The following is a 26,249-nucleotide window of genomic DNA, read 5'->3' as shown; positions in this document are numbered from 1 at the left end:
GTTCAAACCTTAGATCTTAAGATATCAACTTTAAACAAACCACGTATTTGCCAATTAAAAAAAAATTAAGTGTTATCAACGTTGAGTACGTAGATACTCTCATCCTCTTACCCACTCTGTAGCTACCAAGTTACCAGGTTTCAGTAACTAGGCCAGCTTTACCAACCACATAGATATCTCAAATTTTTGTCTAGAAAACCATTTTAGTCTAATATTTATGATTTTCAATTTTTTTTTTTTCCTTCAAAGATTTGAAATCAGGCAGTAGAGCCTATCTATACCATTGACATATTGGTCACCTCATCTAGAAGACAGATACCTAGATATTATACTTTTCTAAGCTAGAAAAAATTTCATTTTCATTATTTTCCAAAGCAAATACATCTTTTTATCTGTGTCATAGAAAATATTGCATAATTACTCACAGATTGCGTTATTATTGTTAGTACTATTAAGAAGTACTACATAGTTGGAGTAGTAGTAAGAGCAGCCCCTTTTCTTCATTGACTTCTGTACTAATCACCTCTGCTCTGATTATTATGCTATGTTAATGTTTTAGAAGATAAATTTTGCAATCAATCTGTGAATGTAAATTACAAAGTAAAGATTATTATTTTAAGCTGGCACTTATATAAGGAATTGCAGTTATCTTCAGGGTTCTTTTTGACCTGCTGAGCTATACAGGCAGTCCCCGGGTTACGACTGGTTTGGCTTACGACGTTCCGAGGTTAAGGTGCTTTTCAAATTTATTCCTCTGAAATTATTTCCAGTGGTATGCGCATAACCCTGGAAATAATTTCTTCTATCTAGCAGAAGAAATATGACACCAAAAATGCAAAATAATCAATATTTGAAGGTTTTTTTATGAAAAATGCAATAAAAATGCAGTTTACATAGTTGTGAATTGCACCCAAAGCATTAAAAGTAAGGTTTTCTTAGGGTTTTTGATGATGTTCCAGCTTACGAAGATTTTCGGGTTACAACGCGTCTCAAGAACAGAACCCCCGTCATAACATGGGGACTGCCTGTAATTGTAATAAAAGTTGGATGTGTTTAGGGTATTTTGTTTGAGTGAAAAACATGATCACACTAATGATTTTTGTATTGTACAACCAATTTCTTTTTTCAGGTTTGGAGTACAGGGACGTGTGAATTTGTACGGACGCTCAATGGTCATAAAAGGGGCATTGCTTGCCTACAATACAGAGATAGACTAGTCGTTAGCGGTTCTTCAGATAATACGATAAGGTACATAAACATACTTTGTGATCTTTATGAAATTGGAGGCATGCTTTAGTGATTTTTAAATATTCATATGTCAGTCATGGAAACATTATATGTGAATTGTTTTAGAAGATAAGGTTTTGAGCATACGTTTTGCTTGAATATATTTAAACTTCCTTTCTCTCTCTCTCTCTCTCTCTCTCTCTCTCTCTCTCTCTCTTCTCTCTCTCTCTCTCTCTCTCTCTCTCTCTCTCTCTCTCCTTCAGACTATGGTGGTTCACATATATAATGTATATATTTTGCAGATTATGGGATATAGAGTGCGGCGCATGTTTAAGAATTTTAGAGGGTCATGAAGAACTAGTCCGCTGTATACGATTTGACAACAAAAGGATAGTATCTGGAGCATATGATGGGTAAGTATACATGTTTGACTACTTACTTTGGGTTGCAGTGAAGTGTTAAACCAAAACTGTGTCAATATCAAATCTTCAAGAAAAGTATGTGCACTATTGTCAGACCTTGACTTAGGAACAGGTTTTTCAGAGTAAAGCCAACTCTGACCACCAAGTATAAATCTCTTTGATAGTGGTACAGTATTTTAATGTCAGTAACTCGGAGGTTGATATATGACCTACTTATTTTATGGTTAAAGACTTGGACATTGTTACCATGTAATAGTTAGTCCACTACAAAAACATGGTTAAAATCTCACTGCAGTTATTTTAAATAAAACCAAAATCTGGAAAAATAGAATAAATTAAATTGGAAATGAATCTTCAATTTTGTGTGTGCGACTTGGATAGATTAACATAGTTCCTACATACATAGATCCATATGTGCATGCATACATGGTCCCTCTGACTTTTAAGAAAAATACTAATAGTCTATGCTTTGCCATTGGTAACCTCTTCAATATTTGCTACTCTTTTGGGGTAGATGGCATTTCTTATAGCACATGCAGATGGCTGGTGTACTGAGGGTGAAAAGTTATTATAAATGCCAGGAATCATGAAATTACTAAACAGTAAAGTCTTTGTCTGACTTAGTGCCATACAAAATTAATTTTTTTCATAAATAGTAGTTAAAGTACAGCATTGCTAGGTGTTTGCTCGATATATTATTGTTAACTGTGGATAAATCTTCAGTCTTTTATTGATGAGTTATGTATGTCTTTTATAGTTTTATACATATAATTTCCCTAGTTACCAAGGAATAATTTTATATTCTTTCTTACCTGTCTCTTCTGTTTTTATCCTCTCATCATAATTCTGGTTTATATGATTTATCTCCCTTGGGTGATATTTCATGTACTTTTATATGTATTGTTTGACATCTGTTTGTATAAGCAACACTGCACACAAGCGACTAATATAAAAAATATTTGCAGTAAACATTTTTAAACATTTATTCTTATTCACACAAGTGAACCTCAGGGATATTTCACAAGACTCAGAAGTACCAACAGAGTTATTTGTAAAATAATAATAATTACAGTTTCATTCTGTATAAGAAGAGTATATAACTGAGAGGAAAAGTAATCTACTCTTATATGTGATGGTTGGCAATACTAGTTAATGTTTACATTTAGATAACCCTTACTTAATAGCAGTCAGAGCTGGTTATTTACCCAATGCATGGCTGTTAAGCTCCACTGAAAAATATTCTTACTGAGATAATTTAGTGGACTGTGAGTGTAGTTGAAATGAATATCTAATCAGATAATGTGGAAAGCTCATATTATGCTCATATTTTTTTATTATAAATCTTTTGTTACATAGTATTCCACAGGTTTTTCATAAGTCCAGGTTGTTCTCTTGACATAACTGTACATTGAGTGGATTTTTAATCAAGTTTGGTTTTACACTGATTGTAATCTGCTTCACTAGGATATACAGTGGCACCTCGAGATACGAAATTAATCCGTTCCGAGCCGGCCTTCGTATCATGAGTTTTTCGTATCTTGAACCGCATTTTACACGTAAAATGGCTAATCCATTCCAAGCCCTCCAAAAACACCCCAGTAAATTTCATTATATAGCTAAATTGACCTATAATTGACCTATAAACAATGAATTACTACAACAATTTGGACCATTCAATACCTAACTTAATACGCACTGCTAATATGTACTACATAGTACCTGTAAATAAAGTGTATTAGTGTACATGGTATACAAGAAATACTGTACGCACATAAGGACGATGTAGTAAAATGTGGAAGCTTAGTATCTGTAAATAAAGTGTATTAGTGTACATGGTATACAAGAAATACTGTATGTACATAAGGACGATGTAGTAAAATGTGGAAGCTTACCTTTCGAGTGAGGCTATCTCCGAAAGTGGCGACAGAGGAGGAGGACAAACGGCAGATACATACACTTAACTTTACGAAACACATAAAAAAATGTCAGGAAAACATAAACTAAACTTTACGAAACACATTAACAAAACTGTAACTCTTAACTTTACAAAAAACTTAAAATAATTTTTTTTTTTTTTTTTTTTATACAAAATTTCAACTTCTTCACCACTTTCAACTTTCTGTTATTTCGTAGAATCACTTGGTTCTACCTTTTTGCTTACTCCTACTAAAGCCCTCTTTAAAAAATAACTATCCAAGGAAGATTGCTTCTGCCTGCTTTTGACAATGTTCCTGAAACAACTCGGGCAAACGTCATCGAACTGTGCAAGCCATACGACCTGGGTAGCTTTTCGGAGTCGGGGTTGTCCTCTTTTCTAACGAATGATTGCACCTTATGAAAAGCAGCTAGAGCATCCTTAATTTCTGCCGTTGTCATAGAGTCGGTCGTCCTCCTCCTCGCCGCTGCTAGAGAACTCTTCTTGAACGACGTTATGTTGCATGGCCTCCAACTCCTTCAGGTCATCCGTCGTAAGCTCCTCTTGGTGCTCCTCGAGAAGGTCATTGATGTCGTCCTTGTCGACAACCAGCCCCATGGACTTGTCGAGTGCAACGAACTCTTCAAGATCTGGTAGTGAAACAGTTTAGGATCGTCAACTGTTCCTGAATCTGCAGCACCAGCTTCACCCACGTCGAATCCCTTGAAGTCTTGGGCGGATACGGCATCAGGCCAGAGTTTCCTCCATGAGGAACTCAAGGTTCGCCTCGAAACCTCCTGCCAAGCTTGATCGATGAGTCGGATGCATATCACAACATTGAAATGCTCCTTCCAAAATTCATGCAAGGTGAGGTTTGTGGTATCGGTGATGTCGAAACATCTCTTGAAAAGATTTTTCGTATACAGCTTCTTGAAGTTCGATAGCACTTGCTGGTCCATGGGCTGGAGGAGATGGGTGGTGTTAGGCGGAAGATAAAGAACCTTGATAAACGAATACTCCGCTAGGATATCTTCCTCGAGGCCAGGAGGGTGAGCAGGGGCATTGTCCAACACCAACAGACATTTCAGAGGGAGGCGCTTCTCTTCCAAGAATTTCTTCACTGTTGGGCCGAAACATTTACCCACTCGGTGAACAAAAGTCTCGTTAACCAGGCTTTTCGCATTAGCCCTCCACTTCACTGGAAGCTTCTCCTTAAGCACTTTGTGGGCTTTGAAGGCTCGAGGAGTCTCCGAATGATACACAAGTAGGGGCTTCACCTTGCAATCCCCACTGGCGTTCGAACAAAGTGCGAGCGTACGCCTGTCTTTCATGGGCTTATGCCCGGGTAGCTTCTTCTCTTCCTGCGTGATGTACGTCCGACGAGGCATTTTTTTCCCAAAAAAGGTCAGTCTCATCACAGTTGAAGACTTGCTGAGAACTGTAGCCTCCGTTGAGAGCCATCTCGTCGAACGTCTTAATAAAGGCTTTGGCCACTTTCATGTCCGAGCTGGCCGCCTCCCCATGCCGCACCACCGAATGGATGCCAGTCCGTTTACAGAATTTTTCGAACCACCCATGAGAAGCCTTGAAGTCTGGGGTTGGCGTCGATGTCCCTTCTCCTCCGTCGTCTTCAGCCTGGGCAATCAAATCGACGAAAATAGCTCTGGCCTTGTGGCAGATTGCCATCTCCGTTATCGTATCGCCAGCGATTTCTTTGTCTTTTATCCAGACAAGAAGCAGCCTTTCCATTTCATTGTGCACGTAGCTCCTCTTGCTGGACAAAATAGTCACGCCCTTGGAAGGTGTAGCTGCTTTGATGACATCCTTCTGCTAAAGGATGGTGCCTATTGTCGACGGATTTCACCCGTATTCCTTGGCGATCACACTCAATCGCATACCAGCTTCATACTTTTTAATTATCTCCATCTTCGTCTCCAAAGAAAGCATCCTCTTCTTTCCGTGAATTTCAACTTTCTTGGGACCCATGACTATATATATACTGTACGTAATTATGTTATGTAGTATACGTATGTAGTAAAGTTCTCACACAACACAATAAAGTATACTACAACGAAATCACTAACGAATTTACGTTTAAACGAAATCGTATAGAACGAACGAGTTCCGCGTGCGTACGATACCGATGATGCTGTGAAGTGGCCGAAAGAGCACGCCGCTACGTAGATGCATCATGGGATCATGGGAGAGATGCTGACCAATAGGAGAGAAGGATCTTATGGCAGTGACTAGCATCAGGAACCAATGGGAGAGCGGGAGGATGGTGGCGAGTCTACTCAGTTGGTAGCGCGCAAGTTTTAAAATTGTTATCGGTGGTCCGGGCGAATCTCGGACTTTACAGCAACAACCTTTCGTATCTTGAACAATTTTCATACGTAGAGCCGCAAAAATCTTCGTATTTGCTTTCGTATCTCGAGTTTTTCGTAAGTTGAAACTTTCGTATCTCAAGGTACCACTGTACTGTATATTGTCTTATTGTTGAATTCTAAAGGACAAGTGATTTTTTATACTCTGATTGAAAATAAGTCCTTTAAAAAAGTTTGTATACAGCACACTGAGTGAGTTTGGATTGATTTATAAACATGAGGATAACACACTATATAACTTGAATGGTTACAATTCAAAGATCCTTATTTATGCCTTTAAGAGAACCTCATGGGGGAGGTTTAAGAATTGTCATTCTATATCATTGCTGTTATTTTATTTTTTTTATTTTAGTGTGATGTTGATTTTTTTATTAATTTTTTCATTTGGCATTGCAGGAAAATCAAGGTGTGGGATCTCCAAGCAGCATTGGATCCAAGAGCACCAGCAGGCACTCTATGTCTTCGAACTTTAGTTGTAAGTAGGAGTTTGTATGTTTGTGTTGTTTTTCTGTGATCAGTTCAAAATAAAAAAGGGAATAGTTTATTGTTATTAAGATAAAGAAAAGGATAAATGTAGTGCCATATTTGTTAACCCCTGCAGTCTGATTAGGCTGTCTGATGATCATGATACTCTTCCCACCTAGGAACATTCCGGCCGAGTGTTTCGTCTGCAGTTTGACGAGTTTCAGATAGTTTCTTCGTCTCATGATGACACAATCCTCATTTGGGATTTCTTGAATTGCTCCCCGCCCGAAGGCTCTGGGCCAGCTAGTGGTCGTGGGTGCTCACCAACAGGAGATGCAAGGTGAGCTTTTTAAGTTTTTGTTTGGGAAGCCTATATTTTGTAGTTTTATTTATTAAGCTTCCAAAAGAGGAGGCACATTTGATCCCTGTAGAAAGAAGTAACACTATTTCTGCTTAGAACAAATTCACCTCTTTTTACACTGGCTAAGCTTTTGTTTTGTTTTGAGGAGTGTCACATGCTTGTTCCCTAAATAACTTTTGTAGCATGAAGGTAAACCACGTTTGGTTTGGCTGTTGTGTCTCCTCTCAATACCACAAACACCAATTTGGTGTGAAATATGTCACATTTTATCAGCACCACTTGGTTTTGAATTGTAAAATGAATTGGTGAATGCAGTCCTGTATCGAATGGGTTATGGCTTAGATTATTTCTTGCTCTATGCAATGTAGTTAACACTAATAATTATGATATCTTTTTAACCCATGCTGCATTGTTATCTACCTTTGCTTAACATCCATTTACTTTCATCATTATTGTACAACTACCCTAACTTCTTTACCCAGCTTCCAATTTCACCTGTAATTAAGGATTAATTCATTAGGGCAGGATTTAAGACTTTATGGAGGAAAGTGTAAATGGCTTCAAAGAAAAGGATTCTGCTGCTATACCAGTTGAGGCAGCTTGTTTAACACAATGTGGATTGCTGCAGCAAACTAATGAAAGAGAAGAGCTACTCAAAGCATTTAAAATTTAAAATTCATCAGGCAGGAAGGTATATCAAGAAAGTGTGACAGCAAATATAGCACCAAAAAATGGTGAAAACCACTTAAAGAAGGCTTACAAAAGGCATCAGTAATAGTACATATTAAGCCTTTGGGGAAGGTCATAGAGTTTCAGAGTGGCATTGTGGTGGAACGAAGATATACAAAAGAGAAATTAAAGAGGAGAAGAGACCTTCAAACTTTTGCTGGTAACTAAAGTGAAGGGAAATGAGGCTAAAAGTCAGCTGGCATAGTTAGAGAGGAGGAATTGGAGTCAGAATCATAATTCAACAGAGGGTTAAGATATAGCTAAGTTGCAAATAATAAAGAGATAGCCAAGATGCAAAGGAAAGCTGGACAAGCTATGAAAGGGGGCAAATTATATAGAAGATTGAAATGGGAAAATTCAACTTACAAGTAGACACTGGACTGTTGGAGAGTTTATTATGGAAGCCTTCAGAATGAAGAAAATGAACATGATCTTGGGGAAGGTTGCATAATAGAATGATCAGTAGAGAATAAAACATCTGAATTGGTTAGAAGGGCCCCTCAGGAATGTGAACACTAGGAAAGCTGAGTGACTGTCTAGAAAAATGAATACCTAGCAGTAGAAAGAGAGCCAGTCACCAATGAGCTTACAGATAGCTGTTGATCGATAAATATGTGATCATGCATGCAATTGAAGAATTCCCTTAACCAAAGTCTATTCAGTCACCCTAGTTTAGATTTGTATACAATTGATATGTGGAGATTTTGTATGTAACTCATGTTTGTATATATATGTGTTTGTCTTCTGATACTGTATAACCATACGCCTCTTTAATTTGTAATTATTTTAAGGTGGAGTCCCTCTTATGTATTTACAAGAAGAAGAGAGGAGATGCCTAAGTGATAAAATCCAGAAGTTATATTGAGTTATTAGTTACAAGTTACACTCTGGATCCTTCACACACCTGAAACATGTATATTATTGTAAAAACACAAGCAGTGCTGTAACATCTAAGTATCTCCCTTAAAGTGATTGATTTTAATGCTGTCCATAAGTATGAAGGTCTTAATGATGATGTGTGCAACTTATCAAGAATTCGTTAGTGCTACTTGTTATTTTTCAGGGAGTTTAACTTTGCCAGTTTTGAGCATGCTTCGTGTATCTCTGAAGACTTACTTTTTATTTTATTTACTATATACTGCATCACACTTTAAGATTACCTTACACACACACTTTACTATGCATTCCAGAAGCCATGACTTTGTGATTTTTGTAAACAACTTTTTAACTGACATATGGATTTCAATGCCACTCAAGCACTGAGTGTTTCAAAGTTCCTCCTAATTTTCAGAAGTATTATGCATTGCAATGTGCATTTCATTAAATTTTTTACTGAAAAATGAGGTTAATGCCCCGCAAAAGTGGTGAGCCGTATCAGTGATGTCTGTATAGTGTTATCCTCCATTGTACCTTTTCAAATGGCTGTTTGACATATATATGGTTAAATGTCATTTTACCTATCCTGGGCCATACAAAATTTTTTAAAGTAAATTAGTATTTTGTATGATGATATATAAATGTTTAAAACTAATTAGGTAAGGGGGATAGCACTGTGTTACAGATACATCATAAAAGTACCACGTTTCAAACGGTCTGAGGAAAGTCAAGAAGTTTGTCTTCTTTTCAAAGAGTAAATTAACCCTCTTAAGCCGGAGCCCTAAAAATCAAAACGTCTCCCGTATGCCGGGCCTGGTTTGGAGTGAGCGCGGAAGTGGAAAAAATAATTTTTTCAAAAAATTACAGCGCGCGTACTTTTGAAGATTAAGAGTTCATTTTTGGCTCCTTTTTTTGTCATTGCCTGAAGTTTAGAATGCAACCATCAGAAATGCAAATAAAAATAATATCATTATCATATGTAAATAATGCGATATATGGTAGCGAAAAAAAAAAATTCATACATAATTGTATTCAAATCACGCTGTGCAGAAAACGGTCAAAGCTAACCAGTTACTTTTTTTTGCGTTGTATTGTACACTAAATTGCGATCATTTTGATATATAATACATTGTAAAACAATAAAAGTAACACCGGAAAAATATTATCACAAAATGATGTACGAATTCGTAACGCGCGGACGCAAAAAAATATTTTTTTCAAAAATTCACCGTAATTCTAAATAATGTTCTAGAGACTTCCAATTTGTTTCAAATTAAGACAAATGATTGAATATTACGATACTGTAAGAGTTTTAGATTAGAATTGCAGATTTCGACCATTTCGGACGAGTTAAATTTGACCGAATGTCGAAATTTTAATATATATATTTTTTCATATGCACATATTTCGAAGATGGAAAAAGCTACAACCTTCAATTATTTTTTATTGTATTCTTCATGAATTTGCGCACATTTTGATATATGAAACTCTATAAAAAGGCTAATATGAAAAGGAGCAAATATTAGGATAATGCCATGTACGTATTTCGGAGACTTGCGGCCGCGAATCGGCGCGCGGAGTGAAGGTAATATATTTTTCAAAAATTCACCATAAATCACAATATTGTTTTAGAGACTTCAAATTTGTTTCAAAATGAAGAAACATGACGGAATATTACTAGGCCGTAAGAGTTTTAGCTTACAATTGCTTTTTTCAACTATTTCGGTAGAGTCAAATTTGACCGAACGTGGTTTTTTTTTCTATTTATCGTGATTTATATGCAAATATTTCGAAAAAAGAGAAAAAGCTACAACCTTCAATCATTTTTAGTTGTATTCTACATGAAATTGCGCACATTTTCATATATAAAACTTTATGAAACAGCTAATTTTAAATGGTGCAAACATTTCGACAATCGCACAAAAAAATTCTGATTTTTTCGGAAGAGTTACCGCGCGAACGTAATTTTTTTTTTTCATAAATTCACCATAAATCAAAATATTGTGCTAGAGACTTCCAAGTCGTTGCAAAATGAAGGTAAATGATTGAATATTACTAGAATATAAGAGTTTAGCTTACAATTGCGTTTTTCGACCATTTCGGTAGAGTCAAAGCTGACCGAAAGTTGAAATTTTTGCACTTAACGTTATTTATGTGAAAATATTTCAAACTGATAAAAGCTACAACCATGGGTTGTCTTTTGTTGTATTGTGCATGAAATTGCGCACATTTCCATATATAAAACTTTATGTAACGGCAAATTTAAAAGGGTGCAAACATTAGGACAATCGCACGAAAAAATTTATCGGAAGAGTTATCGCACGAACGTAAGGAAAAAGTTTTTTCATAAATTCACCATAAATCGAAATATTGTGCTAGAGACGTCCAATTTGTTGCAAAATGAAGGCAAATGATTGAATATTACTATAATATAAGAATTTTAGCTTACAATTTGCGTTTCTCGACCATTTCTGTAGAGTCAAAGTGACCGAAGGTTGAAATTTTTGCACTTATCGTTATTTATATGAAAATATTTCAAAATTGATAAAAGCTACAATCATGAGTATTTTTTAGTTGTATTGTGCATGAAATTGCGCACATTTTCATATATAATACTTCATGTAAAGGATAATTTAAAATGGTGCAATAATTATGTCAAAGTGACGAAATAATTTCCGAGATGTGTCACTGATACTTTTTAGTGCGATAAGAAAGAAATTCGCGCTTGCGCGCCTGCTTAGCGATTGTAAACAAAACAACGCCTTGATCCGTGAACTCCCAGCATCCCCCAAGGCGCGTGATACAAAAGTTTTCGGCTGGTAGGCCTATAAGTATTTTTCCGCGAATTTTTAAAAAAACTTTTTTGAGCGACGTATGATACGTCCAATCGGCATACGGGAGACATTTTGACTCGACGTTTAATACGTCCAATCGGCGTAAGAGGGTTAAGTACATCTGTCAATTCAGTGTATACAGTAATGAATAAGAAAGTTTGGAAGTAAAAGAATTTTTTTTTTTTTTTTTTTTTTATAAAATTTGTTGTTTCTTAGACATACACAAAAAAGAAAGTACAAGAAAATTTTTTATCAGTGCATGACTGGTTGCCAGGAGCTTTAGTTTCGGAGAATTATAGTAATCAGTGGTTATTTAGCATGCATTGATACCATACTTAAGACATGGCAAAATTTGTAATTCAGTTATTTGGTTAATATTTAACCAGATTACTTAAAGCTAGAGTTAGTTACCTTAGAAGCAGCCAAGATATCTATCTGTTCAATGAAGCCTTTTCCAAGAGGTGGAAAGGCTTCTTACATTTTCTGCTATTAATCTAAGGACTGGTATCTGTGGTGCAATTACAAATGTTGGCTTTTTTTTTTCTTTGCAGCTAATGGTATGGAGACCTAGTGATCTAGTGGTTATTTGTGTTCTGAAATTTCTGGAATGTTCAGACGTACGGAGACATTCCATGTAAGGTGGTCTGCGAGAGTACATTTTGATGTTACTCTTGAGGACTTGATGTAACTCAGTGCTGTTGTGAGACATTCTAGTGTTTGTGCACAGTTTGTGCACATGCGGCACTGGACCTGCATGTGCCCTGTGAAAACAAGGCGCCTCTGCTCCCCCGGCCCGTCCATTCTACTGTGGTGTGATAGGCAAATTAGATGACTTGGGTGCAAAGCCACAAGGAAAGTTTTTGCACCTGTGGTTATTGAGGTACTTGTATCCTCTGACTATATTTGCAACCTGGGGTTTAACTACAGTGTGTGAGTGAAAATTTACAAATTTAAGTGTGTATATTGGAAATAACTCGAGAAAATTGTCGAACCGTCAAGTATGCTGCAAATTACATATTTTTTGCATCTAGTATGAGATCAGCAGTGCCTGTTCTATTCTGCACCGTTCATTTTTATCATCATCATTAACTCCTTAAGACTTGCGTCCTGAGTGGACTAAATCGTTAAAGGAATGTCGTTTAAGAAGAAACTACCATTGTCCTGCTTCCAACAGTGATTAAATAGTTAGAGATCAGAGACTTTGTGATGTGAGGAAATTTTTTAATGAATGTTGAACTGAAAAGTCATCAACAGTTAATGATCTCATTACTCCAGTGTAAAATGGGCTTCAGCTGATTCAAAACTCTTAATAAGATGTATTAAGATTTGGATTTGAGTACATGGAGCTCAGTGCTCTCTCCTCAGTGGATGGCAGAATTGATGCTTCTGTTACCAGAGTGTAGCTGGTAACAGAAAATGCTTTTGTGTCATGTTTTTCTTTTTTTTTTTTCTTTTTTTAAGTGCAATAACTGAGTTTTAAGAAGAATTCCTCTCTTGAATGTTTTGCAAAAAGTAAGGAACTATTTACTGTATTAAAGACACTGAAATCAAAACTCATGTTAGCTCCTGGGAAAGCTTTAATAAGTGGTCTCGTTTGTTATTGAAATTATTCTGCGTTCACTGGTATCGTGTTATTGAACCTTGGATACATATGTAAAAAGCTAATAAAAATTATAAGAGTATGTTATGTTGCCTAGTATACTTTGTTTTGTAAACTGTAGATTTGAGGCGGTTTCATTTGCTGTAAAATTTATACATTCTCCGTTATTCTGAGTTTGTCTTTCTACCCATATCTTAGTCAGGGTCAGTGACACCGCCAGCATCTTGTTCATCAGAACCATCCATGCTCTCCCTTTCAATTTTATTCAAGTAGAATGTATTTTTGTCCCCTTTTTCCAGTTTTACTCTTTATATACAGAATGCATGTATATACACTGTATATATATATGTATTTATGTATATGAAGTGTAAGTCAATCATGTGGATGTGCAGGTTTGGCATTGTACAAGGGGCCAATGTGGTTGTTGCGATACTTCATTCCAATAAGATTTTGTTATCCAGTAAGTCCATCTGATGTCTGGTGATGTCTTTAAAATGTGCTTTTATAGTTAGGGATATTTCTGTCAATATTGAAACATTGTAATTCTTTTGTTAACAACTTTAATGTTGATTGGTGTATAAGGGGAGGGGGAATTATTCTTTAGGATTATTTTCAGTTTTATCATTTTTTGTCCTTTGGTGAAATCATTCACTGGTGTGAGACATTGTGTGGATGAAAGTTATACTTGCATTTATGCAGCTATTCAGAGCCGAACACTTGCATACATTCATACGCTCTTACTGGTAGATGTTTTACGGAGGGTGCGGTTTATCTTCCTTTGGACATTACACATCATTGAAAGTATTTGATAGCACTTGTTGCAAGCCTCACCTGTAAATAGACCTAAGCTTGGTTATCATTGAAGTTTCCTTTTGCATTTTTGTGGTAAGTTTTACCACAGACCTAAGTTTTGTCTTTGGATTGAAATTCGTTACTGTACTGACAGTCTGACAACAGATCGTGCGTTTTTTAACCTCACAGCAAAACGTATCTACCTAGCATATAAATGGAAGAAAGCAAACCTTTATAATTATCATTCTTGTAGGGGTTAACCCCCCATGTGTTGAATCTTTACAGTTTAAAGAGCAGTTGAAAGCTAATCTTTTCATAAAGCTGTTACATATGAATGTCATACGATTGTTTGTGGATTTTGCAGTATCATTGGGAACTAAGAATCAGCTGCGATGTAATTCGTTGAGAATGTGTATATCGCATTATGTTTGAGTGTGTGTGTCATCGGTGTTGACTCTATCATAGTTACTGAACAGTGTGGGAATGTGAAGTTGCACAAATAGAGCTTTGATGACGTTTTTAGAGATATGATTGGTTGCCAAGAATGCCAGTTACGTTGCTTGAATACCACGCTTGCTCTTTGGTAAGATATACAAGTGTTTTATATTTTTGTTTTCTTTGTCATTTGGTACATTGTTAGGCTGTGCAAGCAGCAGGTGATAGTAAAACTTGATAATTTCCATGCCTGAATGGATAATTTAGGGTTTTGTTTTATATAAATCTTCAAATAAAGGGACTTTGAATTATGCCCTTGCCAAATTTTTAACTGCTTTGGTGGGATCCAGCTAGGCATACAAAAAGTTACTTAACACATGAATTATTCTTCCTTTTTCTCATGCTCTTTTCTTCATATTGAGTAGTCTGTTACTATATGTAAAGGATTGTCATATCTTTGGAAACTTTAACAAAGGCACAAATAGATCATGAATACCTCATATATCAGCCGTAGGTATAATTTTTTTCTACATATTAATGGCATTGGTATTGTTTTGGATTTGTTAAAATTTTTTATTACTGTTGGTATCAGTTTATGATGAATTTTATGGAGGTAAGGTCATTTGATCATCATTAGTTTATCACATCATCATGTCCCACACATTAAGTGTTTGTTTCCTTTTGACATTGGTGGTTACAAGTGTCACTCGTACTTACTTTCAGGTGACTGTATATATGAGAGCTTTAAAATGTTCCTGGTTATCTCAGTAGCTATTCTGATTAGGAGTTGGGGATTTTTTCTTGGGGTTTCTGATCTTAATGTCTGTTGCTACTTTGAGTCATATCTTGACTTTTGACTTCCATCTAATATTTTAGGAGGTTGTTGGCCACATAAACAGACTATCCTCATGCTTGAAAGTGTATATTCATTATTTCCATGCCAATAATAGTCTTGAGATAAGTGTTCTCCTAGTCATATTTGCTTCAGGAAAATCTGTTGTCACCTATGTAACTTCTGTCCTTCGTGTCTTTTTTTTATTTTTATTTTTTATTTTCAGTCAGTCTGTTAAATAATCCTTTCTCTTACTTCACCCTGCATGTGTAATGGAGTGACACCTATCTGTGAGGTCAGAGTAGGATTCATAGTTTGAGAACTTGGGGGAACTTCTATCCTTGACTTGTGTAGCATTGCACTGTTTAGAAGCTGTGAACGTAAAAGAACAACTGTCCAAAGATTCAAAGACAGGTAATAGTCTGGGGATTAAGAGGTTATAACATGTGATCCATTTTTTGAGAAGGGAAGCAACCTTTCAAGAAAATGAAATTGGTCTATGTTATGTCTGATCTCTCACTGAAATCCATTGTTTTGAAGGCTTCAAGATATGTCTGTCAGACTACTTTGACTTTCATTCCTAGTGCAAATGGAGTCTGCTTAGTTTGGTGGTACAATAGATGGAAGTTTTTAATACATGAATTGGAAATTAGTATGGCTGCGTTTTTGTATGGATTGTTGTCCCCTGATGCTGTCATGTCATGTGTACTCCCCATGAGAATGGCAGAAAAGATAAATCTTGCATGTCTTAACTCTGACATAACATTTGTATTATTAGCAGCTTCAGTGAAGTAGCTAGACTGTATGTTCACTGCATATTGCAGTGGTAAGTGTGTGTGTGGCTACAGTTACAGTTAAGTGCAAATTCATTATGTGGTTAGTGCGGTCTTTTCACCTGACATGAAAAAAGATTGATCAGTCGAAGAAAGCCTCCATAACTCAGATAGGAGACTTTTTAAGATGCAAGTTCTAATCTGCCTCTATGAATATAATATATGAAAATATAATATTGTAATGTAATGTCAAGTCTGTCCATATTCAAATTTAGGAAGCATAGGATACCCCAGTATTGTATTGTTATCAGCGACTGATTAGGAGAAAGCATTATTTTTGCATAGGATAAGGAAATGGATCGCATGAGACTCGTCACATCCTAACTCATATTCAGTGTTTATTTAGGAGAATTCTCTTGGATTTTTTTCAAAGGGAATTCCCAAGGTAGTATTATAATTTATGATTTAAGAAAACAAGGGTGCTCTTCAAACTGTGGACAAACCCTTCATATCTTAATAGTTTTCAACTTAATCACGTTAGAAGTGATGATATATATACTTTCAAATATCCCTGATTCTTAATCTTGTATACTGATGCTTATTGGGATATTCAGGATTTCTTTGATTCCTATATTTTTGGGATTCACATTCAATAACAGTAAATTAGTTTTCATTTGTGGGAGGGGGGAAGGTTGTACTGTATATTTTTTCTCTTCATTTGGAATGTGTGAAGAATTGCCTGTCCAATTTCTGTAGAAGTGATGTTCTGATCTTTTGAAGTGATGATATTGTGGTACAGATAAGGATTATGGCTAGTTTGGAGTTAATTTTCAACAAGTTTTTAATTTTGATTTCTGAAAACCAAAAAATCAGGCAGTAGTACGTAGAACCTAAACGGTAAACTCATTTTTGACATATAGAACTGCATTTTTCTCTTGTTTTTGTAGGTATGTAAGTTTTGTTGTAAGTGAATGAATGAATGCTAGTATCTATCACTTGTTCATATTCATTGTTCTCACCCTCATTCCTTTCATGTTCATTTGGTGTATGGCATTCATCTGTACACCATCTTCACTGGGCATAATCATGAATCTCCATTGGCTGCATAATAGAAGAAGAAATTCCATCTGTCATAAGTCATTTTGCTTATTGCCTGTAAAGCCTCATATATTGATGATTTTTTCCCTTATTTTTTATTACTTTTTAAGTTTGTGTTTCCCACTTCACCTCTTCCAATCCTACTAGTCATTTCATCGACAGATGGGCACCTTTCATTTTGCCAGTCATGTTTATTCATGCAAATTGTCAATTGCATCGATTTTCGTCCAGTTTTGCTCATGTTGCCACAGTACATCTCAGTATATTCATTCATCCCATCGACATCATTCACACATCAGATAACATCGTTATTTTTCATAGCATTCATTTATATTTCTCGCAACATCAGTTTGCACTGTGACATCGGGCGTGAAGGTCCCTTTCATAGCCTCATCAGTCCACGTTCTTTACCATCTCCAGGTTTCCGCCAAGGCTTTCTTTGCCTGTGCTATTATGTTAATATGTCATATTTGTTAGTTGTGAGTGTTTTAAACCACCATTACCCATCATATTTTGTAGATTATGAGTCACTATGGATCACTTAAATAAAGACATTTCATGTAAGGAGAGTTTTGTTTGTCCTTCAAAGTATCAAATATTTCTGTTTTGTTATTGATACCAGTTACCATGAAATTTAAATAATTTTTTATTATTTTTATTTCTAGTGTTCTTCAACTAATACATACTTGGAATGTGAAACTGGGAACTTTTGTTAGGATAAATAATGATTGATTTATTGAGAACTTACTAGCAATAGACAGGAGACCAAAACTGTCATAACATGGCAAGAGAGGTATTTCATAAGATCTTGATTCAGATGCGTATACTAGTGAATATTCCAAAGCCTGTTAGCTACATGTTACTCTTCTGATGTTGAGCTTGGTGGCAGAATGGGATGGACACATAAGGGTGGTAATGAGTTTTGCTTGAATGGAACATGCAGCATGTACATGAATACCAGTGATACTTACTTTTCTGTACTGCTCGCTTCTTGGCAGAGATGATGTTGGAGAAGACTATTTTTCTACTTCATTTCACTTTTTTCAGATCCTCGTTAGGCAGCACCCTTTTTGGGGTTTGGTGCTTTCAGTGCCCCTTGTGACATTAACCCTCTTTTGCACTGCACTGCAGTAATTATATCCTAAGGGATTGGTGCCATCAGCATACCGCATTTAGTACACTCGTGCGGTGCACTGTAGGGATTACTTAGGGTTCTTTGCGGCATGCTTTTGGGACTAGTTGCAATCTCATTTGTTCCTTTTACTGTACCTCCTTTCATATTCTCTTTTATCCATCTTACTTTCCACCCTGTCTTAACAATTGTTTCAACATTTTCAGTGCTGAATGACCTTATAAGTCCCAGCACTTGGCCATTGCCCTGAACTTTATTTTCCATTTCCAGTGAGTGTACAACAAGTATTTGATCATTGATGTGTTAAACGACTTGGGATGTTCACCTACCCGAGTCCTTTTTTCACATAGATCTCTAACGTGAGATCTTACTCTGCCTGTGTAGTAGAATGCTTTTCGTGTTTTTGCTACCAAAATTATATGTACTTATGGTATGGCTTTTCGACAATTTCTTTGAATTAACTTTTTGCCCTGGCCTTCCCCTTAACATTAATTTTGCAGCTCCTTCAAAAGAGGGTGCTGTTTTATTACTTTGAGGCTACTATGTACAAAGTATTCATTGTTTCTATTGACTTAAGGATTTTTACATTCAAGTATCAGTTCGTCCATATCTCTTCAAGTAACTCCAGCTTGTGATAATGTAAGTTTTTATTTTTTAGACTTCTGTGCTAAAGTTTCTCTTGGGTCTTTATTCCAATAAAGGTTTGGGATACTCTTTGAGGTTCTTGGATAACTGATTCACCATATCAGTGAAGACCTTTCTGATGCATCATCAACAGTTCTCCCTCTAGTTGTTTATGAGGTTAGGAATCCCAGTCAACAGAAATGTACCACTCTTTCCATCCTGATATCTCCTCCTCCTCTACTACTGAATAGGTATGAATGTTGTGATACCTGCCTTGTTACAGTTTATTCCCTGCTATAGTAGCAAAGAGTCATGTGATTGTTCTAGGATTGCAGTCTCTTTGAATGCCTTAATCACCTAAGTAATGATGCCTTGTGAAGTTTGGAGATCGTATTGCAAAACCAACGGCTGAATATTAAGTGAATATAGAACTTATTTAACAATCATCTAGAAGTGAAGCCAGTTCTCTTGGCACTGAGTGTATTTGTATCTCATGGCTTTGGCAAATGTTATTTCTCTTCCAAACCCACACCGGGACATTGTTTTATATCTCTTTCAAGATGGCCACCATTTAGAGATAGTGCTTTCAGTGCACCTCTCATGGTGCAGTGTAGGTGTTACTTGAGGTTCTTTGCAGTGTCCCTTCTGCCCCTGGCTGCGACCCCTTTCACTCTTTTTACCATACCTCTGTCCATATTCTATTCCATCTTTCCACCCTCTCCTAACAGTTGTTTCATAGTGCAACTGAGGTTAGGTGTTCCTTCTGTTACACCTTTCAGACCTTTTACTCTCAATTTGCCTTATAGCACTGAATGACCCAATAGGTCCCAGCACTTGGCCTTTGGCCTAAATTTTATGTTCTGTTCTCTTTTAAGATGGCACATTTTGATAGATCCTTTTGGTAAGTAGGAAAAAAATATATATATATATATTTTCCATAAATTTATGTAGCATCTTAGAAATATAACTCTTTGACACACTGTTATTTAGAATTGGAAGTTATTAGTTTTTTGTATGCTATCTCTCGAATGGTATTTGCCCTTGAAGTTCCCATCTACAGTAAATTCAAAATTCATAAATTGTTTGAAGCTTATAAATGCTTAGCTGTTGGGTCTTTGCTAATTTTGATTTGAAAGAAAGCTTGAATCCAAATTAATTGAACTACGTTTTTGGGGAGCAAGATTATAGGCGTATGGTACAGGCTGCTGCAGAGCAAAAGCCCGTGCTAACACAAAGCTGGCTTAATCTCAAACAAATAGTAGATATCCGGATTGCATTATATGAATAATGATTAAGCTAATAAAGCATACAGTAAGCTTGACATTCTTCAGTACGATGGGATATGGTAACTCTAGTTGAGTTGATAATACTTCAAGCCATCCCACGCATTACTGAAGGGTGTTAAAAGCGTGGTTGGTATGGTGTTTGCGTCCCACCTCGGTGTTCGCGAGTTCGATTCTGGGCCATTCCATGGAGGAGTGAGAGATGTGTATGTATGGTGATAGAAGTTCACTCTGGACGTGGTTCGGAAGTCATGTAAAGCTGTTGGTCCCGTTGCTGAATAACCGCTGGTTCCGTGCAACGTAAAAACATTGAAAAAAAAAGTATTCTGCCCCAAGATGGAAAAATGTTTTTAATCTTCTAACCTCTAGCTACTACTACAATGTGCATTGGTTTTTCGCCAATTTCACTTGTGTTTTCATCTCTTATTTTCTGGAACCTGTCTTAACTAGTTAAAGTGAGGCAGTGCTCGGCTTTCAGCCCAAATTTCATGATTCATTCATTCACCTGGAGACACTGGTAAACCTTATACGATTTTGCTGAGGTTGTTTCAGGGTACAAGGTGAGGTCCCAATGAACTATGCAGGTTTCTGTTAAAAACGTGTGCCTAACATTTTGCTTCCTGTAAGTGAGCAATGCTGTCAGCACACCTCACGCGGGAAGCGCCTCAGTGGCTTGATCGGTTTGGTCTTGACCTGCCACCTTGGTGGCCGCGAGTTCGATTCTCGGCCTTTCCATTGAAGAGTGAGAGATGTGTATTTCTGGTGATAAAAGTTCACTCTCGACGTGGTTCGGAAGTCACTTAAAGCCGTTGGTCCCGTTGCTGAATAACCACTGGTTCCGTGCAACGTAAAAACACCATACAAACAAACAAAAATAAAGGTTTTTGCAGCATCTTCGGCCACTTGCTGCAACCCCTTTCATTCCTTGATGGCGCCTCATTTCATAATCCATCTTTCCATTCTCGACTGATAATTATTTCACAGCGCAACTGCGAGGTTTTCCTCTTGTTACAACTTTAACAACATTTCGCTTCCCGTTTCCCTTTCAGCGCTGAATGACTTCATAGGTCCCAACGCTGGGCCTAAATTTTATGTTCTAATTCCCACACATTAGGCTAAAGGAGAAATGTGACAGGTAAAGAAAGTCCTGGCAAGAAGATGAAAAAGTACTAGAATTTTTAGAGGTATTCAGGTAATGGTAATTTATCTATGAACTATTTTCTTCATACACTTATTAACTCATTTATAATGTAATTTATTTACTTTAAATTACGGCGCTGAATGGCTTCTTTGGCCCCAGTGCCTGGCTTTTGCCCTAAAACTCATACATCCATCCATTCAGGTAATGGACAGAGAATAAATGTTCAAGAACCCCAGACAGAAGTTCAACATAAAAGTGGAGGAGCTGAAGTAAGTGATCTTTGTTCTGATGAAGTATTAAAATCGTGAAATACCAGGATTACTTTTATACATGGCAAGTTGTGCTGCTATGATACAGTAATCCTCTGTCATTCTTAAAGATGTAGTGAATAATGGACGGAATGATATTCATGGCTGTTCCGAGTTTGTCGAGGACAGAAGGCCACGGTGCCATATCTCGGGCTCTTTGGAGATCATATTAGAATGATGACGTCGGTAATTTAATGAAATACACGAAGATAGTGGGACGTTTTATGATATAGAGTTGTAGCATTTCATAGTAAATCCCCAATTTGTAATGTGGTACTGCATAATTTACAGGTTCCAGTGCCAGGTCATTAGACCAAACATTCATAAGTCATTTAATCTCCGTCCCCGTAGTGGGGTAGTGACGTCAGTACACATCATGCGATGCACTGTAGGCATTACTTAAGGTTCTTTGGCCCAGATTTTATATTTCATTCCATTCCACACTTCCTGAACGTTTAAAGGGCGCTGTAACTCGCCTCCTCACAAGGGTGCCCGAGTTAGAGGTGCATATATCAAGATGAGAAAGGTCGTTCCTTTTACTGTACCTCCTTACATATTCTCTTTCTTCATCTTACTTTCCACCCTCTCTTAACACTTGATTTATAGTGCAACTGATTTGAGTTTTTTTGTCCTGTTACACCTTTTGAACATTTTACTGCCAATTTCCATTTCAGCACTGAATGACCTCATAGATCCCAGTGCTTGGCCTTTGGCCTAAATTCTATATTCAACTGAACTCTTAGGTAAGAGCCTCAGTGGCGTGGTTGGTATGGTGTTTGCGTCTCACCTCGGTGGTCGCGGGTTCGATTCTCGGTCATTCCATTGAGGAGTGAGAGATGTGTATTTCTGGTGATAGAAGTTCACTCTCGACGTGGTTCGGAAGTCACGTAAAGCCGTTTGTCCCGTTGCTGAATAACCACTGGTTCCATTCAACGTAAAAGCACCATACAAACAAACAAACAAACAACTCTTAGGTAATGTAAAAACTCTCTGGCTGACTTTTAATATGAATTGACCTACAGTGTAGCTGCTGGTATACTTTTTCTAAAGAAGGAGAACTAAAGTGTTTTTTTTTTTCTGATTTCGGCAGTTTGAGTCTTGTAACAGGAACAGTTTTGTTTAAAATCTAATGTCAAGTTTTGCATCCCAACAAGTGCAACTCTATTCCAGGGAGCGATGTCATTTTGTTCGACGCAAGAATCAGTTGTCCAGAACCTGTAGAAAGAAATTCTCGTAGGGGGATAGTGCCGTCAGTGCACCTCACGCTATACACTGTAAGCATTACTAAAGGTTCTTTGCAGCGTCCCCTCCACCCTTAGTTGCGAACCCTTTAATCCTTTGAAGTATCACCGTTCAAATTTTAATGATTATTACGATTCTCTTAATTCCTTCTCACTTTCCATCCTCTCCTAACCAGTTAACCTCGGTGGCCGCGAGTTCGATTCTCGGGCATTACATTGAGGTGTGAGAGAGGTGTATTTCTGGTGATAGAAGTTCACTCTTGACGTGGTTCGGAAGTCACGTTAAACCGTTGGTCCCATTGCTGAATAAACACTGGTTCCATGCAACGTACAAACACCACACAAGCAAACTAACAATAGTTTCATAGTACAAATGCGAGGTTCTGTTACACCTTTCAAACCTTTATACTGTCAATTTCCGTTTCATCGCTGAATGACCTCATAGGTCCCAACTTTTAGCCTTTGGCCCAAACCTTACATTCCATCCAGTTGTAGAAGGAAATGCGTTGGCCAGTGGACAATAGTTAATAGGTAGATAAACTTTTCAAGTAAGCCGTATAGTATAAAACGACCTAAAGTATATATTTTTTTAAAAAGATAGGGAGAGAGAAAAAAAACACGTGACGATCAGATTTTTTATGTTTAGATAAGCATAATAGACTCCGGTGTTCCACGTCGCCTCACTCGCCGTTTCTTGAGAAGTTCGCTCGGCTTCTGCCGATTCAAACGACGAATTGTAAACATGATGGGTAGCTGACTGTAGGTAGGTCATAGTCTGGTTAGAGAGAGGACATATAGGTAGACACCCTCTAAAGCCGCCCTCCTGTAGATAAAAAAAAAAAACTTAATTCAAGGTTAGGTACCTGAAATGGAATGATGAATTTCTCTCTCTCTCTCTCTCTCTCTCTCTATCAAATCTCTCTCTCTCTCTCTCTCTCTCAAGATCAACAAGGTATAATGGACTTCATTCTGTAATACGATCTATCAAATCGTTTTGGTTTCTACTACTGAGGAAATATATGGTAACTTAAATAGGTTTCTTCTTCATTTGCCAAATTGATTTGAACTCATAGATGAATCCTTTTACTCTGGATGTGTTTACTGGAATGAATGGTGTTTTTTTTTTTTTTTAATTCTGATGATTCTCACGTAAGGACTTATGTCAGTGAAAGGGTTTAAACTCAATTTGAACTTGCATTACTTTAAAAGTATCTCCATTGATATTTTGATGATCATTTTGATCATTCTCTTCCCTCCATCTTGCTGTCCATCATCTACTAACAATTGTCTCGTAGTGCAACTGCTTCGAGGTTTTCCTCATTTTTACTCTTTCTTCCAGGCCTTTGAATTCTTGACTCCGCTAGTTCCTCGTTGGACGAGTGGGTTACGTGCTCGCCTACCGTTTTGGTCGTCCTAGTTCGCTTCCCTGTTCGGCTAACGTGGAATCAGTGGAATTTATTTCAGGTGATTGATAATTCATTTCTCGATATAATGTTGTTCGGATCCCACAACAAGCTATAGGTCCCGTTGCTAAGTAACCAAATGGTTCCTAGGAGAGCTGTTAATCAGCTCAGTGGTCCGGTTAAATCTTATAGTATTCGGTTCCAGGTTTCATCTAACACAACTTGACTATCTTTCTTAGATTTGACACGTTTGATTTAAATGGCTTTCAGTGTTCATGCGTATGATCGGAATAGTAACCGTGGTTTCGGCGGGTACTCTCTCATGCGCAATATTTCGAAGATAATAGATTATTCGCGGTGAGAATGTGCTCAAGGAATTATTGCACACTGTCACGGACAGCTGAGGACTCAACGAGTCGGTGAATTATCTGAGTAATAGCTTTTGAATAGGTTTTGAATGGAAAGGAATTTTTTTGTTGATATAGATATTGTTTCTTGGTTGACCTTGTTGTTACACACACACACACACACACACACATATATAATTATATATATATATATATATATATATATATATATATATATATATATATATATATATATATTCAAACCGTCTAGTAGCCTTCATTTTCTTGAAATTGTCATTCTCTGCCTTAAGTGATTTTGCTTATCATCTCAACTAGTATTACTTATTTATATACAGATATTTCTTCGAATTTGTTTCAGCTTTATTATTATTTTTTTCTGTATGTGCAATTCGCTCTATTTCTATAGACCATATATATATAATATATATATATATATATATATATATATATATATATATATATATATATATATATATATTATGGGGAATGCAGTACCAGGACCTAGGTAGTACTACAATTTGATCCGGTTGACATCTGATTCCCCAAAGGACCACTCAATGACTGTTGCCCCAAAGACCAAGGCATAGCCTATTGGGCTTTGACCAAGGTACGTGTCCGTGGACTTAACTTTCTCGTCTTGGTGCGCTGGCTGTTGTGGGCGGTAATAGCGACAATTAGTTCCAGCGCACGAGCAGAAACTAACATGGCTTCCGGAGTCTCAGAGTGGCTGAGGTACGATGTTTTACCTTGGAAGGTCTCAGAGTGGCAGAGGTACGATGACTGGCTGCCGCGACAGGCGAACCGTGCAACCTTCGTAGGCACCGTGGGTCGGAAGGTACTTTTTTTTTTTTTTTTTGTTTTTTTTTTTTTTTTTTTTTAATGCTGTACCGTTTTTTTTCGATACTTTTTTTCCTCCGGTGTGATTTGTCAGTTTACTTAATAACCTGGTAATTTTGATCAGGAGCGAAAGAGGGAATAATGAAGTCTTCATAATAAGTTCTCTTGTGTTTTAAGTTTATCCTTGAGCTAGTAATGATTTCTTTACGGCTTATAGGGTATATTTTATACTGTACCTATTTGAAATCTTTGTTTTCCGTATTATTTACACACAAATATATTAAATAACTCGGCACTTTGCTTAGGAACGCAGTTGATTGTATTTGCAAACCCTATCCTCCCCCCAACATCGGTCTAGCTCCGGTCTGACTGCTGCGAAATCGCATAAAACTATATTTACCATTCATCGGTGCAGACACCAAAACGGCAATTCACTCCCAAAATATCGCACACGTACGCTTTCCATCACCGCCTCGCCGCGCGGCGAATCGTACCTCGATTTTTTACAATATTAATCCCGGTTTTTTTACGGCCGCAGAGTTATGCGATAAAGCGGTTTCGACGCCTCTCGAGATGGCGAGGAAGAGAAGGTGGTGATGCTGCCGCTGCTTCTGTCATCCTTGGAAAATGGCGGAGGGAATTGAGTCGGAGATGCCATTGGTTTCCAGGCATCTCCTACAGTTGCAGATTTTTTTGCCGCTCTGACGGGGATGGAGGGGGCGTTGCTCTCTCTCTCTCTCTCCTGAGGCCAGAGTGCTCTTCGCTGTAGTACTAAACTTGAGATTGTGTGACCGAGTGATTGATACGTTTGAACTGGCTGGCGTCACAACGACGTTGATCATTACGAACTTTTGAGATTCTCTCTCTCTCTCTCTCTCTCTCTCTCTCTCTCTCTCTCTCTCTCCATCTCTATATATATATATATATATATATATATATGATTTATCAATTTATGTATTTATTCATTTATTAATTTATACTTATATATATGCATAAACACACACACCACACACACACACACACACATATATATATATATATATATATATATATATATATATATATATATGATGTATAGATTATAAACGAATAAATAGATAAACAAACAAAGCAAGTTAAATGACTGAATATAATCGACGCGCTCTGACGTGTGAGAAACATTGCGTGGG

At 37.0% G+C, this 26,249-nt stretch overlaps 1 protein-coding gene across 6 annotated transcripts in view; it reads left to right on the top strand.

Moving 5' to 3' along the window:
• The window catches only part of LOC135223472 (beta-TrCP-like), a 91,279-nt gene extending 73,972 nt beyond the window's left edge, over positions 1-17,307 (top strand). For all 6 annotated transcript variants that reach the window (XM_064261892.1, XM_064261894.1, XM_064261895.1 and 3 more), the window contains 5 exons: positions 1,130-1,248; positions 1,530-1,640; positions 6,345-6,423; positions 6,593-6,753; positions 11,765-17,307. In XM_064261892.1, coding sequence (XP_064117962.1) covers positions 1,130-1,248; positions 1,530-1,640; positions 6,345-6,423; positions 6,593-6,753; positions 11,765-11,768 — 474 coding nt within the window. In that variant the 3' untranslated portion in view covers positions 11,769-17,307. The remainder of the gene's footprint in view (positions 1-1,129; positions 1,249-1,529; positions 1,641-6,344; positions 6,424-6,592; positions 6,754-11,764) is intronic.
• The last annotated feature ends 8,942 nt before the right edge of the window (positions 17,308-26,249 follow it).

Source organism: Macrobrachium nipponense, chromosome 10, assembly GCF_015104395.2.
Source record: "Macrobrachium nipponense isolate FS-2020 chromosome 10, ASM1510439v2, whole genome shotgun sequence".
NCBI classification, from domain to species: Eukaryota; Metazoa; Arthropoda; class Malacostraca; order Decapoda; family Palaemonidae; genus Macrobrachium; species Macrobrachium nipponense.
Note: the sequence above shows the minus strand (reverse complement) of the source record. Positions and strands in the feature narration are given on the sequence as shown.